Here is an 18070-nt window from a genome sequence, read left to right as displayed (position 1 = left end):
ATGGTAGTTATTTATAAACAAGGAAATGTGACGATATCTATGAGACAGAAGGGACTTTAGAGTTCTACGTCTGTCTTCCTCCACGCCTGGCCAGGTTTCACAGCATCCGGCCAGCCTTCAGCTCACAAAGATCCATGTGCCTCTGACTTCCAAGTGCCGGAACGGAATTAAAAGCATGCGCCACCATTCCTTATCTAATCTAGAATTCTGACTTTTAGTTTGAATTTTGGCAAGAGCTTTAGGGAGCTATGAATTTAGAAGGTAGAAATTAATACTTAAAACTTTGCTTTACTTTATGAGATTAAATTGTGGAGTAAGAGTTTGGAAGTACATGCATACGTCTTATTGTATTAAGGTGAAGTGAAGACTGCGAGATAGCTCAGTCGTAGAGTACTGCCTAACAGTTACCAGCCCTGGCTTAGCCACCACTCCCTAACACGGAAAGTGATGTCTGTAATGGCATTACCTCCACAGTCACTCTTGGTGCACTAGGCACCATATGATTTTCCACATAAGTACGAAGCATACTTGGAAGAAGTAGACGACACCAAAAAATAAATAAATAAATAAATAAAAAATAAAATAAAATAAAAAATCCACAGTAAATTAATGCCCAAAAGATGTTGTCATAGGAAGGAGAAATGGCGTGATAAATAAAGCATTACCCAAGAGGGAATGTTTGCATGTGTCAGAATTTGTAATGATGAAGTTGGAGTCAGAATGTTGAAGTCCAGCATTCCTGTGTTGGAAATCTGATGTAGCTTCACTGTCTGGCTTACACATTTGCAATGAGCATAATGGTGACAGTCCCTGCCAGCTACAGCTATTGTGAGGATTAAATATAATGACATTTATGAAGGGTTTCCTAGTGCCTCGCATGTAATAAGCGTTTGATTTTCAAGCTAAAATTCTGGAATCGATTGTAGATTGGATCAAGAAATAATGAAAAATATTGAAGCTTAGAAAATAATTGCCTTTTTTTTAGGAACATTGGGAAACCTAGAAGGAATTTTTATCATGTTCTTATAGAAAGTTTGGACCAAAACTGGCAATAGTTTGAATATTAAAAAAAAAAAAGAAAACAAAAACAAACACTAGGAATATTTTTAAAAATTAAAAAAAATAGCTAGGAATAGTTTGGATGTCTAGAGACTTGGTCAACTTCTGTGACATTAGTAAACGGAGGTGAAACTTGTAAGTGGAGTCCAGTGGGAGGTTCTTGGATGAGGTTTTGTGAAAGAATTGTTTAGTGGTTCTTCAGACAAGATTTCTGAAAAAGGATAGTCATGACCACTCCCACTTACTCCCCATGTGACTTCTCTCTTTCACGTTGTTACCTCTTTTTCCTCTCCACCTTAACACCAGCAGTGACCTAAAGGGGGGTTCTTAACCACATGTGATCGCCTGAAAGCTTAAATAAACATCTTTCGTAGTACTTAGTTTCAAGTTGCATGTTACTATAATGGAAGATGTATTAATGTACTTAGCGCTAAAGAGTTTGTAAATCATTAAAATTAGTTTCTCTTGCCAAAATTTAAAACTTATGCATGTGATGTACTTTAAGTTTTACAAGAAGCAGTTATAAAATTGAGTTAACATTTATGGATTTATGTAGAGGTTGCATTTTTATTGATGAGCTAATGCATTGCAAAACATTTTGTAGGTTTTCTTGTTGCCACAAGTACTTACGTAAAATCTAAAAAGTTTCTGTGTGATGACAGAATTAATTTTTCAGAGAAGAATATTTGGAAAAAAGCTGAAGTCTGTCCATAGAGGCTTTCAAGTCTGATAAAAGCTTAAGCTGGGCCTCTGGTGTAGGAGTGAAGGTAGTTTTCCTGCTCCTTAGTAACTGAAGAGCGTAGCATGTTATTAAGAGGCAGCAGTGTTTGCCAGTAGCTCCTGAGAGTCACTGGTTCCATATGGCAGCTGACTTAGGACATCATTTTGCAGTTCTTTTGACATAATTTGCCTTCTGTTTCGAACCCAAACTTTTCTTGGGTGAAATTGAACAGTTACTTTATTAAAAAGTAATATTTATTATAATTCAGCTTAGACTTTTAAACTGTCTTTATATTTGCCTTTTAATTCACAATTATTTTAGGTTCATTTAAATAATTCTTTTAATTTAATGACATTTTATGACCTAAAGCTTTATCTAAGTATTTAACATCAATCAAATTTGCTCTCTTATAAAACTCAGATGTAAAAACCTGGAGTATTTTTTAAACTTTTTTTAAAAATTTAGTGTTTTGAATAAATTTTCAATTAGTTTTGAATTTGATAATTTTGTTAATTATTGAATTGTTGTCATGCGGAAAATACATCTTAAAAGGGGAAAGAAAATTTCCCCCAAAAGTGAAATCTTAATATTTTAATGATTAATTTTTTGAGAATGCAACAGGAAAATAAGTGATTTAGAACTGTCAGTAGTCTAATTTTAACTGTATACCTTAATTATTCCTTGATGTCATTTCTGCATTCTTTTAAATTTCTCAGTACGTTTTAATATTAAGGGTACTATTTGTAAGATTGTAGGGAATCTCTTGATGTCTGGTGAAGGTCCACAAAATCAAAATTTCTCACATTAATACTGTCTTTTAATTCTTGATTGTTCTTATTGGTCTGCAAATTTTATTTTTATATTACCTTAAGGCTAATAGACAGAGTACATAATTATATATTCTCTTGCTCTTACTTTTATTATAGTAAGAATCAATAGGTATAGTCCAGCTTGTTTTCCTCAGTAATTTTAGGTGTAAAGGGAGACATGAACCCAAGAGGTTTCAGTTTTTATTAGCCTCGTTACAGAGCCCGAGAACTCTGAATCATAAACAGGAGATGCTAAGAGTCTAGATGTACAGAGAAAATAGGAGGGCTTTGAAAATTTTTGAAATTGTTTTATTTTTGTGTTATGGTTGGGTTTTCAGTGAAAGTTTTCTGATTTAGAAGCCTTGAAAACTTCTCCTTACCTGTTAGAATCGAAATAGCACATAAATGAAGTTAATTTCATGTGTTGTGGGGAAAAGGGCTTACAAAGTAACTGTCCTTGACGTCTGTATGAAAGAGAGTGAGGCTGAACATGGACCTTTGTTTTCTGTCGCTGGTAGTGTAGTAAGGTTGGTGAGTTTGGTCTTGTTTTTTTAGTTTTGCCAATAATAGTTCTGAAGTCTCATAAAGACCATAGAGTTTAGCAGCATATTAAATTACTTTTTCTTCCAAGAGGTAGCCAATTAAAGCCACTAAAACAAAGAAATGATTTGACAATATAATTACTACATCTGGTATTTCTACTATTATTAAATAATTGTATTGTCAGCCAAACTGCCCAAAAATGCTGGGTGTTTCCCTTGTGTTGTTATTACTTTGTTTCTAAGCAAGGAGAGGTCATTTACCAAGTGAATATAAGAGAAAAAAATACTGAGTATGGGTATCTATAGTGTGTGTGTGTGTGTGTCTGTGTCTGTCTGTCTGTCTGTCTGTCTGTGTCCCCTGACAAAAAAATGATAAATGAAAATAACCTGTGAGGTGTGATGAGAAGTATTTAATAAGAAGAAGTAAGCCAGGGCCAAGGAGATGAGGTAGCGAGTAAACAAAGTACTGTCATGTCAGACCTCAGGACCTACGCTCAGATCCCCAGAACCTGGGTGAAAACGCCTAGAACAGCAGCACCCCTGGAACCCTAGTGCCTGGCCAGGGTCAGGGGTGTGGAAGCCTATTGTCAGCCAGCCCACCTGAGCCACTGAGCCTCCGAGAGACAGTGGCTCAGAACACAAAGACAGCACTGTCTTCACCCGTGCACAGTTAACATTATGAAGCACACATACCACATACAAGTAGAAATAAAATGGGTTGTTAATACGCAAAAGAATATTGTGTTATGATTGTTCAAAACATATGATGGTACTTGGTTTTATTATTTTTAGCCTTCTTAATTTTAAGTTAGAACATCCTGAAACAAAAAGTAACTCCCAAGGAAGGTCAACAAAAAACTGCCAGATATACTCACCCAGAACAATTTTATAACCCAGAATCTTCATCTTAGTGATAGAGTGCTCACAGAGGAAGAAGAAAACCCGAGTGATGAAGAAATTGAAGGAACTTTTTTCACATAGAAACTTAGAAATTTTCTCTCTAAATTCTTGAAACTTCAGTGAAAGTTCATTCTAGTCTTTATAAATCCATCTAAGCCTGACAAGAGAATATGATCTTCACCATGAAGGTAGCAGTAGACTGGAGTGACGCACAAGAGCAAGAACACTATAAAAGGGAGAGACAGTGACTTTACAAACCACAGTGAAGGGCCCTGTCTCCGCAAGTGTGTCACGAGCTCCATGACATTTAAGTCGAGTGCTGCCGCCATTCTCAGTCAAGGTCTAAGATCCATACTGTTTGCACTGCACTTATCGGCAAGTAATAAATACTAGGTAAATAAAACTTTAAGGTTGAAAGTGGGTTCCTTTTGTTTCTACTTGAGTATAAAATTGAGAAGGCAAATTGTCAATGTGATTTTTCTTTAGGACATTTCTATGAATTGTTTAGGTGGATTTGTCTGTATTAGCTGAATTTTATAGGAAAACAAATTTGTTTCTTATGTAGCAGTGGGTTGAGTGGTTGTTGTAAAGGTTTCGTTATACTTACCTTTCTCACTGTAATCATGGAAGTGAGTGAACATTTATTTTTCATGCTCTGTTAGCTTTTCCATAGGGAAGAAAAAGGACTATCGTGTATGTAATATGTTAACATTGTACAGGTACGTACCTTAGTTCAAATAATAAATGGCTGTTGAAATCAATTATTTTTCTATAACTGCTCCACACCAACAAAACATTTTTCTAAACATCATAAAAAATTAACTTACAGGAACCATTTGGAACGGTCAGCATAAGCCACGCAGCCACTGTGCTTAAATTGGTTTTGTAAACGACTTGTGTGTGTTTCGTAAAATATGCTTTATTTTAAAATTAGGGCTTCCTGTTGCAGCTGTCCCAGGAGCTCTCAGTCCTTTGGCTATTCCTAATGCTGCTGCGGCAGCTGCTGCCGCTGCCGCTGGCCGAGTGGGCATGCCTGGAGTCTCAGCTGGTGGCAACACAGTCCTGTTGGTTAGCAATTTAAATGAAGAGGTTAGTGAAATAATTTTTAATGGCTTTTTCATCTCCATTTCATTTGTGAAAGTTTTTCATATTTCATTTTGCACTTGCCTTTCTTTTTATGTATATTCATTAGCCAAAATATCTTTTGTATTTCTGCTTCTGAATAAAATCTCCGTACTTGTTTAGTTAGTACTGTTTCTTTAGACAGTCATATATCTTTATATATGTATATATATTCTAATATAGCTACCTATTTTTCCTAAGAAAAATATGGTGAAGTACCGTAGTTTGGCTTTTTATTTTTCTGTTGTTCTCAAAGGCAAATGTGACCTAATTTTGCAAGTGTAACTGTACAATAATTTTGCTCTTTGCCTTTTCTAATGATTTGCTTGTTCATTTCATGCTTATGTGTCATTGCATTTTTTTTAATCTTATTTTACGTGAACTACTCTAATACATTTTTCTTTGAAGGTTCTTCCAAAGATCTTGACGAGGCACTCTTCCAGTCTTTCTTAGTAATTTTTTCTTTGCAGTTTTTAGTCATTGTCTTCTACAAATATATATATTTCAACTTTACCCTGCCCCCCTTTGTTAAATAAAGTTGCTGTTATTTTGTTCAGTTGTACATTTTATGTCTGGTATATTTTATTTTGATTGCTATGAAAGCTGGTATGAAATGTGGGACCCTCAAATGTATCGAGTTTATGATGTCTAATTTGAATATTTGTCTCATTTTTGATTGGCCTCTGTTAACAATAGATATAACCTAATTTTGTCATTTAGTACTGTTATTCACAGTTCTGCATGCTAAGTGTTTGAATCAGAGTGCCTTTAAGACTTGCCTGCATTTCATAACCAGCCATGCTTATGCAGTTAAAGTTCAAAGTTTAAAATTCCTATGCATGTGTTCCCTCCCTATGTTGAGATGAAATGCTGTATTTACTCTTTGATAGAGATGTACTTTACCCATATTTGTCTTGGATGACTACATTTTGCTCAGTTTTTCTTGTACAGTACATAAACCAACCATTTTCTGACCAAATTCCTGCATTTCCTATGTACTGACCTATATTTTATTTTTTTTTTGTTCCCCAATTCCTTATTTTTTTCTTCTGCATTGCTGTTTCCCTTCCCCATTTCATCCTTTTCCCTGTGTGTTCACCTCCCCTTTCCTTGTCTTCTCCCAAATGCCCGTTCCCTTCCCTGTCTTATCCTTTATTTTCCTTGTCCTTGTCTTCATTCCCTGTCTCCATTCCCTATGTTCATGCTTCTGTGCTTGAACAAATGTTCCTCGGACCAACTTGCCCCAATTAACCGCCTTGAACCATGATCCATGACCACCTCACCATTCTGCGGGAACCACCCTTCGTTATGGATGATCTGTTCATCTCCGCTCTTCCTCGACTCTTCTCTCTTCTTGTCTTACGCTGCTTGCTCTTCTCTCCTTCTAAAGATGGTTACGCCCCAAAGTCTGTTTACCCTCTTCGGTATGTTATTGTTAGCACTATACTTTTATTATTGATTTGATTTTTTTGTTTCACCTTAATTCTTATTTGTAGCTAGCACTTTGGCTTAAAGTTGAATAGTAAATCTTTTGCTATTTTTCTTTGCTATTTAAAACTCTCCATAGACACAAAGTTTGTTTTAATGCATGCTGATTTATTTTGCATGGTTTTTAATTTAATATCATTCACATAGCTTTGAGGGTTTATCAAAAATTATTCTTTTCAAAATTCACTGTTCAAATCTTGTTCTTCTTTATTCATTTGTGTAACTGGTGAGGATGAGTGAGTGATCATGTTGATGTCTGAATGTTTCATTGATGTGTCAGAGAGAGAATTGTTAGCTGACTTGCACATAAAATTAATTCCATTTCTGGATTACCTCTCTGTGGCTCCACAAAAAGGTGTTTATGGCGATGTGCAGCGCGTGAAGATTTTGTACAATAAGAAAGACAGTGCTCTGATACAAATGGCCGATGGGAACCAGTCACAGCTTGGTAAGAGGGGGCTGCTCGTTACCTATACATATAAATTCTAAATGCAAATGCAAAAGTGTATATCCGTGACTAAAAAACAGACCCTTTAATTGAGTAAGAGATCATTTGTGGCTTATTAGTGATCAAGGCTCAAAATGTCTTATTAACTTTTATATTTTTATAGTTTATACATGGTGAATCCGGGTTTTGCTTTCTTCCTAACAAGTCTGAGCACAGCTTTATGGAAAAGGATGTTAGCCCCAAAACGGAAGTGGCTTTTAGTTAAGAGTTCTATTCCTGTCTATCTCCTGTATTACAAATAATCGTTGAGATAGGACAGAAAACCCTACTTAGTGTTCTTGTGCACTGCAGCTTAGCAGTGGAAAGGTAAATGCCCTCCCAGTAAGTTGCTAAGTTTTGCAAAACAATAAAATCTTCACGAATGATTAATCCAAAGACATAAAATGTATTTCAGTCAACTTCCATATACATTACTGGTTTTCACACATGCTTCAATCTAGAATACAACTGCATGTTCAAAACGTGATTTTCTGTAATTATCACCAGACTCTTAGCTTATCATTTAATTCATTAAGATTCAGGAATGATGCTCCCTTTTTTTGGCTGCATTCACATTTTTTAAACTTTGGAATTTACCATTTTTGATGGGATTAATTGTTACAGCAATCAGAAGCTCTGTGAACTTTGTAGCTTAGATAAAATATAAAACTATCTGACTTTCTGGTTTAAAGTGACAATACGTATCTTAAATGTGCTAGCTTACACATAGGCATTTGGTATTTGTATCATTTTCTCCTGGGTTTGTGCACATAGCTTTCTTCTGAGGTGAGTTTTGCTATTATTTTGTTATCACTGAATATTTTGTTTTTAGTAGTGCTGGATATCAAATCCCGAGATGTGCACGTGCTAGGCAGGTTCTCCGAGCTCCAGCTCACTGTTGTTGTTCCTGTACGGTGCCTGGGTGTGTAAGGAACACTTGACAATGTTTCCAGTGAACAAAACATTTTCACTACTTCCTTCTCTCATTAGTATTTGAATTGAGTAGGCTTTATCTTCCTTTCATTAATACCAAATCATCGAGAGTTATCTGAGATAGGGGGACTAACACATTCTGAATACCTTTTGTTTTCATTTTATACTTTATAAGTGGTACCTAAGTCTTTATTGTTCTTGATTGCTGCTGCAACAAAATACTATGATGGTAAAGCTGAAACAACAGAAAGTAGTTTTCTTGAAGTTATGGATGATGTATTTCCAGGTCAAGATGCTAACACATGCGGAAGGCTGTCTTGTTGAGCCTGGAGGCCGCCACTTTTACCTCTGCTATTCATGTTTTTACCCAAAATGAGCATATATGTATTCACTTTTTTCTAATTTGCTTCAACAGAGTGTCTGAGCAGAGAAACTTAAGGGAGATAGGGTTTATTTTAGCTAACAATTTGAAGGTTCAGTCTATCACAATGTCATATCAGCAAAAGCCCAAGGCAGCTGGCCATATTGAATTCATAGCCAGAAAACGGAATGATGAATGTTAGCTGGGTTAGAGCTTGCTTTTTATAATTTGTGTAGTCCAGAATGCAAGCCGATGGTATGTTGCTGTCCTCAGTATTGTGGGCCTTCCCATCTGAGTTCATCTAGATCCCTGCTGTGACCCTTTAATACAGTTTATCATATTGTGACCCTTCTAACCATTAAATTTTGTTGCTACTTCACAACTTAATTTTTTATTGTTATAAATCATAATGTAAATACCTGACTTGCAGGATATCTGATGTGTGACCTATGAAAGGATCATTTGAGCCCCACAGGTTGGGAAGTGCTGATCTAGTTAATCCTTCAGGGGCTCGTCTCTTAGGTGTTAATGCTCAGTATAACCATTGTGTTGTGTAAGAACCTTCAATGCAAAGTGAAGACCCTTTTAAAACAGCGCCTGCTAATGTCCTCGACTCCTGCTTAAAGAAGAAAACACGTAACTCTTTGCTAATATTAGGCAAGTTCTCAGACTCGAGAGATGGCTCAGCCATTAAAGACTAGCTCGGCTCACGACCAAAACCAACCTGATTGGTACCTTAGGAACACATATGTTATCCTATTACCATGTGCTGTGTAGAGATAAGTTTTTTGTTTGTTTTTGGTTTTTTTTGACTTTGTGAATTTGAAGAGAAAAAACAGTTTGAATAAATTACAGTGACTTTAAAGGTATAGGATATTCACAGAGGATATTTAGTGACATATGAGCTTCTGCAACAGATGATTAAAGGGCTTCTGTAGAAGCGACTTCAAAAAATGATTTGATAAAATTGAGAAAAGTGTTAGAGAATACTTTCTAGCTAGAGAGCATGTCCTGTAAGAAATACTACTAAGATGTCATTGCATCATGGCTTGGATAGTGTCTTAGCGCATCACCCCCAGCACTGGCTGTCATTGCTTACCATCAGTAAATCTGTCTGTGCAGAGAGACTGGAAGGAACGTAAGGGTCAGGCTGGGAAATGTAACTACATTAAAGAGCGAGTTTGGATTGTTTCCAGGGATGTTTACTAAGTGATGGCATGATTAATTGTAACCTGAGAAAGTCTTCTACCTACTCTGTATCGAATGGATGAGGAAAATAGATAGAGATCCAACAGGAGGGCAGATAAAAAAGTTGGAGTTGCCCAGATCTCCAACAAATGAGTGACTGGTGAGCCATAGAGGGAACATGATTGTGATAGGGAGCTAAGGGGATACTCCCACTCCTGCCACCCAGGTAGAGTTGTAACTAGGAGACCAAGCAGCACAAGCGAAGACAGCATTTGTCTTGTAATTAAATCCAGTTTATCATCAGGATTCTCACAAAAGATAGAGGGTCATAGACTTTTTTTTGTTCTGTGAAGTAAGTTTTTTGGTAAAGTAAAAACCAAAATGAAATGAAAAATGAAGTCTTAATTTCCAATTCATATGCTAATAAATTCATAATTTTTAAGTTGTAAGAAAATTAAGAATTTTCAAATGAGAGGCATTTTTATTCTAAACTTTGATATTTTAATAGATATTCTTTATTTTTCTAGCCATGAATCATCTTAATGGGCAGAAGATGTATGGAAAAATTATTCGTGTTACTCTCTCTAAACATCAGACTGTGCAACTACCTCGAGAGGGACTTGATGATCAAGGGCTAACAAAAGATTTTGGGAATTCACCCCTGCACCGTTTTAAAAAACCGGGATCCAAAAACTTTCAGAACATTTTCCCTCCTTCTGCAACCCTTCACCTGTCCAACATCCCGTGAGTATCTCAGCTCATGACTAAGCACGGTGGTGGTGTAGCAGAGTGGGAGGTCTACTGTTGTCTGTATTAATCTGGACTCTTCCTGTCTTCTTTCTCTAGTCCTTCTGTAGCAGAAGAGGATCTGCGAACTCTGTTTGCCAACACCGGGGGCACTGTGAAAGCATTTAAGTTTTTTCAGTAAGCAAGCTTCTTTGTCTTAAAATGTGTAACTTAATAGAAATTAAAGTTTCTTTCAAATTCTTTTTATTTATTCATTTTTTTACCTCAAATGGTAAACTCTTAAACTCTTCTTATGAAGTATCTAATTTCATAATTTTGTTTCAGAAGAGATCACAAAATGGCTCTTCTTCAGATGGCAACAGTGGAGGAAGCTATTCAGGCTTTGATTGATCTTCATAATTATAACCTTGGTGAAAACCATCATCTGAGAGTGTCTTTCTCCAAATCAACAATTTAAGGACGGGAGATGAAGATGGCGGGCAGATCCCATTGTTTGGTGTCATCACCTGTTGACTGTTCAGAAAAGTGGGGACCAGAGTTTGATTTTTTCATGCTGTTCTCATTCCTTGGTTATAAATGAAATGGCGTATGTAAGGCAGAGTTGCTAACTGCTGTATTTCATCTGTTCAGTAGGGAAGCCATTTTTGTCTGTTTAAATTTTTAGTTTAATTTTGCTTCTTTTTTTTTTTTTCCAACTTAGTTGACATACGTGCCTTACAAAGGAAAACTAGTGTTGCTATTGTGCATTTACTAGGAAAAAGGAATTGGTTGTTTAGGGCACATTGTTATGTGGAAATTAAAATCTGTTTAGGCAGGGGTGTGTCAAAAGGTTAAGTTTTTGTTTCTCCTGCTTGGAACTTATTTTGAATTATTGGCTTATCACATTTCTTTCTATTTAATCTAATAAGATACTTGATACTGAAAGTGTAAAACAGCATTTTTAGTTCCTACTATCTTAGGCTTTATTGCTTTGAAAACATTGGCCTTTTGTATCTCACAAATCTGGTCTAGATTCAGTTATGAATATAGGCATTAGTTAAAATTAACAAGATGCAGAGTATTAATTTCTTAAGACAAGTGATTTCTGTAAGTTTGAGCCCTATGTGGAAAGCATTGTGGAACCTTAACCTTTTTGTACACACTCTTGTGGGACGTATCATATAAATGTCAGCACTAAGTAATGTCTTGTTTGTGGCTGAATATTTTTCGTAGATGTTTTTGAAGTTGACATGACTTATGTGCATTTAAATATATATTGCCATCCTTAGTTTGTAATTAAGATTTGGAAAATGGTTGTGGATTTCTGAGCATGTGCAGACTGGTCTAGCTAGTTCAGGAACTGGTGCATGTATTTTTCAAAGACAAAGAAAAGTGTACTGCGAAAACTTGCAGGAAGATTAATTTTGTGGCAGTTTTCTAAAACTGACAACCAGGTGGGACCAAAGTTTATGTGCCTTTAGTCTTAATTTACCTTGCATTGTAATATTCAGTTTTAATAAACCTTCAAAATATTTTGTATTTAGGAATAGATCTGACTTTAATAAAAACATGGCTCAGAATCTACAGGTCAAATTTATTTGAACAGTTCTTGTCAATCTGAATTGTTGATTCTGTTAAATGACCAATACTTTTTGAAATTGATGTACTTAGTTTCAAGATTCATAGATTCTGTTATCTATGTAGACAGAATGGTCATGTATATTTTCTATTAGTTGAGTTTTTACATCTTTAGAAATGTAAAATTCAGTATAGTTTGAAAGCGGCACAATTAAAAATTAATTTTCTAACAAAGTTGGGAGGTTTGATGGTTGTTTAATTTCATTTTGTGTGTACTCTGCTTACCTCTGTAGCATGCTCAATAAACACTTCTGTAGCTCTGTATTCACCTTTTCTGTCTTTCTCTGCTGCCTTTTCTCTCTCTCCTTTGTTTTCACTCCACTGTGCTTCTGAATTCATGTTTACTCTCTGCCAGGGTGGGAAAGGAGTAATAATACTACAATCCTATGGCTTTATACCATGAATAAATCCAGATGCTGTGAAAATGCACCAGCTGTTCCTTTTTTTTAATGCAAAAGGCGGTAACTGCTTTTTCAGGAGGACACATTGAACATTTCCCACCCTGTTTACAATCTGCTTAAAGACATAACTTCTACTGTAGCTTGTTAATTCTCTCTCTCTCTTTCGTTGTTGTTGTTCCCCGTAGATTATGCACTAATAGACCTTTTGGATTTGCCATGCTCTCTTGCTGCAGTTTCATCTTTCATCTTTGTGTCTGCTCAAGATTTCCTACTAATTTTAGACCACTTCTGGGTTTGACAAAGGTTCTGGTATTACTGGAAAGAAAGGGCTATGTCACCTGCTTCTAATTGGGGGCCATAAATGCAGGCTTTTCTAAGGTGCTGTAGTGTCATTTTTTATACTGATGCTGTCATCAAGTTGTTTTTTAGTAACTTTTTATATACAAATATTGGTATCAATTAAGTTTGGAGTTACACATGAATACCTCAGAGTCACACACTGTGGACATTAGGTTAATTTTATAAAATGGTCATTTTGAAAAGTATTGTTCTTTTTTTTTTTTTTTTTTTTTTTTTTTGGTTCTTTTTTTCGGAGCTGGGGACCGAACCCAGGGCCTTGCACTTCCTAGGTAAGCGCTCTACCACTGAGCTAAATCCCCATCCCGAAAAGTATTGTTCTTTTCATAAGAGTCTACTCTAAGAAATAAATACAGTAAGAATGGTTCTGTTCTAGAGTTAAGAATCTGAGTGTTGCTCGTGGTTGTTTGTTTGTTTGTATGTTTTGAAAGTGGTGTTGCAGTACAATGGCCAGGTACAGGAAGATCAGCTATGCCTTAATTCTGTTAGTTTACGCCCATATGGGGACAGAACTACTTTAAGTATGCTTTCCTCAGAGTTGCATGGTGGCTCCAATACCTGAAAAAGTAGATTTTTTTTTTCCCCTTTGTTTCAGGTAGTTCTTTGTAGGGTAGAGTTGTTTAAAAGGGACCAAAAGAAAAAAAAAAAGATTCTGGACTATGTTGAGATATTGGGATCCTCTCTTGTAGTGACCTGGGAGGCGTTCAAGATCTCTCGAATGACAAAATCCCCCATCCAGGGTGTGACTGATTTACCTTCTTTGGATAGTTTCCACCAATGCAGTTTTATTTTAAAAGTATCAAGACACTGAAGTGGGAGGGGGGAACACTGGGGGTGATATTCTAGAATTCTTAAAGTTCAGTGCATTAGATTAAAATAGCACTCTATCAAAAGGATGTTAGATAAAGTACTGTCTGCTTCATATTATTATGATCACTCTGCCTCAATCTCTCACACTAGCTAACCTTAAAATATTTTTAGTATCAACCGTTTTGTTAGTAAAAGATTGTCTTGGGAATTTAGAGACAAATAACTGAATTTTTTAGAAGCTTTCTTTTAAAATTAATTAAGATTTGTTTTTGACAATATGTTTCAAATCACCTACATAAGAAGGGGATTCATATTCCTAGTAATGTTGGAAACCTATTTCTTTGTGTGAAATCCACTAAGACCTTTGCCAGGAAAAGGTAACAGAGTTCTGTAAAATCGTTAAAAATCCTGTTAACTATAACAATATTGAGGTTTTAACGTTAGGATAGGAAAATATGTTAATTGATATAATTAGTTCATGTAGATGTGTTTAAACCACCAGATGTATAGTTTTCAGAGGAAGGACAATTTTCCTAAGCCTTAAAAGTAAAATGCAGTCCATAAAATTACATCCCCAGTACTCAGGAAGCTGAGGCAGGAGGATTGCTGTTTGAGCCAAGTGAGACATCATCTGTAAAACAAATGTTAAGTACCAGTATTCCTACCTTGCCAGGTTTGTCTGAAGTAACCCTAGTTATCAACAATCCATATCGTCCCACTGTCTTCCTTACTGTTGTAAAGAAATGTTTGTTAATGTTTTAAAATCGCGTAAATGTTCCTTGTTAACAGAGGGCAGTTACAGAATACATCCCACAGCTTAAGGATGCCCAGCCTTGGATTTTCCTTTGAACGACTTGATAGTTGAGTAATGAATTATAGCTTTTTGTAGTTACAGACTCCATATGAAAGGAGATTGTGTATAAGCCTTTACAATCGACTGTGGAACTTGAAGATAATTCTAACCTTACTAAAGAGTTTTCCAGCATAAGGTGGAAGAAATGGCATAACTTTCTGAGTAACCCAGGGCTCCATACAAGGTGGGAGCATCGGTCTCCATCCAGAACACAAGAATATAGAATTATTTCATGAAATTGCGCACACACAGGATTCTATTTCAGCTGAACACTAGTTTCTAGAAAGTCTGATAAGTAATATGAAAAACTATTAAACTGGCATTGGAGTGTGGGCTAGTTATCAGTCTTCCTAACTTTATGTAGTTACACTTTATTTCCCTAAAGTTATCTCCTTAGTTTGATTTTGTAAGTAGTGTACATCTTATAGTTGCATTATCATTTCTCAAAGTGAAAAAAGTCTGTAAAGAAGAGAACGTAATGGATGAAAGCTGTCCATTCAGCTCTGCTGAGTATTAAAGACTTGACTTGCCTGCCCTTTCCTACCTCTTTCCCATCTTGGTACCTACCTCATTTTGGCACTGGAGGTAACCATTACCTTGAATTTAGTATTTTATTCAGCAGTTGCTTTCCAAAGAATTCATTTTCTATTGTGTCATTGTGTACCAACTTCTCTTCCTTTGAACATAAATACTGTAACACCCATGCTGTTAAAGCAGCCACACTTTGTTGTGGTTTTTTCTTTTGTACATCACAGTTCATAGTTGTTATGATTGGGATGCTAAGTCACTGACAGCCTTTTCTAAAGAAGCTTTATAGCCCTCTTCAGTAAATAATTTGGTTGAATCTCAAGAGTTTCTGAAGATAAACTTGAAAATAACCATGTGGCCATAGCTAGCATTGGTAACCAGCTATGTTTAAGATCTACATATAAAACTGCCAGTTGAACAAGACATATTGCCACCTCCTTATCACATATTACATTCTCCTCTTTCTCTGTCCAATGGACAGAAGCAAAATTCGGTTTCTCTCCTTTTGTTCTTTTTATCTGGTATTAGTGTGTCTTTTTTTTTTTTAAGCCAACAAAACTGGACATTTTTATAAAAAATTAAATCAACCTTGGTTTTCCTTCACCCAACCTTCCTTCATTTTAAAGCGTAGTTATTCAAGAACTACCTTCAGTAACACTATTTCTCCTTAACAGTATTTTATCTGTGGTCACCCCTGTCTTTTCTCTAAACATCTGAATAATTTTAATTTTTCAGTGTTGCTTTTCTTTCTTGGTAACCAACACAACCACAAACCAAGGTCAGTTGCTGTCCCCTGGGACTTAGGTCAGGAACCTTGGACAAGATTCCTGCACATACGAGCCTGAGGAAACACTGTAGAACAGGAGTGGGGAAGGTTTGCTTCCTGTTTCTTTGAGGAGATTTTTTTCTATTTCATTTAGTAGTTGTAAATCAGAGTTAACAGTCCCGCTGAGCCCAGATATAGCAAGCATTGTACATTAGCCGTGAGGATGCAGGCCACCAGGTTCCTGACCCACACTTGACTTGAATTATATGGATTAAAGGAAGTACAAAGTTGCTGTTAGTATTAATAAAGAGAATGTTTGAGTTGATAGATAAATATGTGGTTGAAATTAGTATGGCTTTTTATTTAATGCTAAGTGTTAGCCTAGAAGGAAGGAGAATTTCCACATAAGCTGACTTAAAAATAACAGCAAATTAACTACCTGTGACTTGGTCAACGTGTTAAGAAGGAAGGAAGCCTTGGGTCTTTAGTAAATCATTTTCCTTCCACTTTGCACATTTTAAATGACCTTTCTCACCTCCTGTGGAAGAACAGATACCTAAGGCCTTAGCTGTTGAGAAGTGTGCTGGTAGGGGCCACTCCCTACCTGCAGCACAGCATGTGTCTGGTGTCTGTCCTGTTTGCCTTGCTGTCTCCTGCTTCTGCTCATTGCTGTCAATCTTCCCCTGCTTCAGCTGCCCATCCCTACACTCTATTTCACCATTCTCTCTGAAATTAACTCTCTTCTTCCTCCTCTGATTTGAAACTGTAATCATTTGTACCTTTTTTGTTGTTTTTGGCTAATGAACTGACCAATGACAATGCACTGTATGTATATAATAAGGCATTTTACTGTACTTTTGACTGGTTTGCCTTAACAACTTTCTTGCACACATGTGTGAACACACACCCAACAACAACAACAAAACCCCAAGCAAACCTAGAAATCTAGATGGTGGTAGTAGTTCTGGCCTCCTGAAACTTCTAAGGGTCCCCTTGCCCCAAATGTATTTAGTCTTAATGGAGGAAAAAAAAAATGGTTTGGTTAGACCTTTAAGAAGGTCGCATTCTGACCGGAAGTTCCACACCCGAGGATCCCGGCCCGCAGCAGCTCTCTGCTCCCAAGCCCCGTGGGAGAGAGACCTCACCGCCTGATCAGGTGGGCACTCCTGAGGCTGCAGAGCGGAGGAGACCACCAACACTGCCCACCCCTGCCCACATCCCTGGCCCAAGAGGCAACTGTATAAGGCCTCTGGGTTCCCGTAGGGGAGGGCCCAGGAGCGGCAGGACCCCTGCGCCTGAGACACCGCCGGAACCTGAAGGAAACAGACCAGATAAACAGTTCTCTGCACCCAAATCCCGTGGGAGGGAGAGCTAAACCTTCAGAGGGGCGGACACGCCTGGGAAACCAGAATAGACTGCACTCTGTGCACATCCAGACGCCAGAGGAAAACAACAAACGTCATCTGGAACCCTGGTGCACGGAGGCTCCCGGAAAGAGCGGCGCAGATCTTCCCGGTTGCTGCCACCGAGGAGAGGACTTAGGCAGTACCCCACGAGCAAACTTGAGCCTTGGAACCACAGGTAGGACCAACTTTTCCCCTGCAAGAAACCTGCCTGGTGAACTCAAGACACAGGCCCACAGGAACAGCTGAAGACCTGTAGAGAGGAAAAACTACACGCCCGAAAGCAGAACACTCTGTCCCCATAACTGGCTGAAAGAAAACAGGAAAACAGGTCTACAGCACTCCTGACACACAGGCTTATAGGACAGTCTAGCCACGGTCAGAAATAGCAGAACAAAGTAACACTAGAGATGATCTGATGGCGAGAGGCAAGCGCAGGAACCCAAGCAACAGAAACCAAGACTACATGGCATCATCGGAGCCCAATTCTCCCACCAAAGCAAACACGGAATATCCAAACACACCAGAAAAGCAAGATCTAGTTTCAAAATCATATTTGATCATGATGCTGGAGGACTTCAAGAAAGACATAAAGAACTCCCTTAGAGAACAAGTAGAAGCCTACAGAGAGGAATCGCAAAAATCCCTGAAAGAATTCCAGGAAAACACAATCAAACAGTTGAAGGAATTAAAAATGGAAATAGAAGCAATCAAGAAAGAACACATGGAAACAACCCTGGACATAGAAAATCAAAAGAAAAGACAAGGAGCTGTAGATAACAAGCTTCACCAACAGAATACAAGAGATGGAAGAGAGAATCTCGGGAGCAGAAGATTCCATAGAAATCATTGACTCAACTGTCAAAGATAATGTAAAGCAGAAAAAGCTACTGGTCCAAAACATACAGGAAATCCAGGACTCAATGAGAAGATCAAACCTAAGGATAATAGGTATAGAAGAGAGTGAAGACTTCCAGC

At 37.2% G+C, this 18070-nt stretch overlaps 1 protein-coding gene across 9 annotated transcripts in view; it reads left to right on the top strand.

Moving 5' to 3' along the window:
- The window catches only part of Ptbp2 (polypyrimidine tract binding protein 2), a 60563-nt gene extending 48415 nt beyond the window's left edge, over window positions 1–12148 (top strand). For 2 of the 9 annotated variants that reach the window (XM_087624855.1, XM_087624861.1), the window contains 6 exons: window positions 4966–5120; window positions 6544–6577; window positions 6997–7089; window positions 10138–10354; window positions 10457–10534; window positions 10682–12148. In XM_087624855.1, the coding sequence (XP_087480981.1) occupies window positions 4966–5120; window positions 6544–6577; window positions 6997–7089; window positions 10138–10354; window positions 10457–10534; window positions 10682–10814 (710 nt within the window). In that variant the 3' untranslated portion in view covers window positions 10815–12148. 9 annotated transcript variants of the gene reach the window in all.
- Window positions 12149–18070: the final 5922 nt, after the last annotated feature.

Source organism: Rattus norvegicus, chromosome 2 (assembly GCF_021556685.1).
Source record: "Rattus norvegicus strain SHRSP/BbbUtx chromosome 2, alternate assembly SHRSP_T2T, whole genome shotgun sequence".
Classification (NCBI taxonomy): Eukaryota; Metazoa; Chordata; class Mammalia; order Rodentia; family Muridae; genus Rattus; species Rattus norvegicus.
The sequence above is the reverse complement of the archived record's forward strand: the minus strand, read 5'-3'. Positions and strand labels throughout refer to the sequence as shown.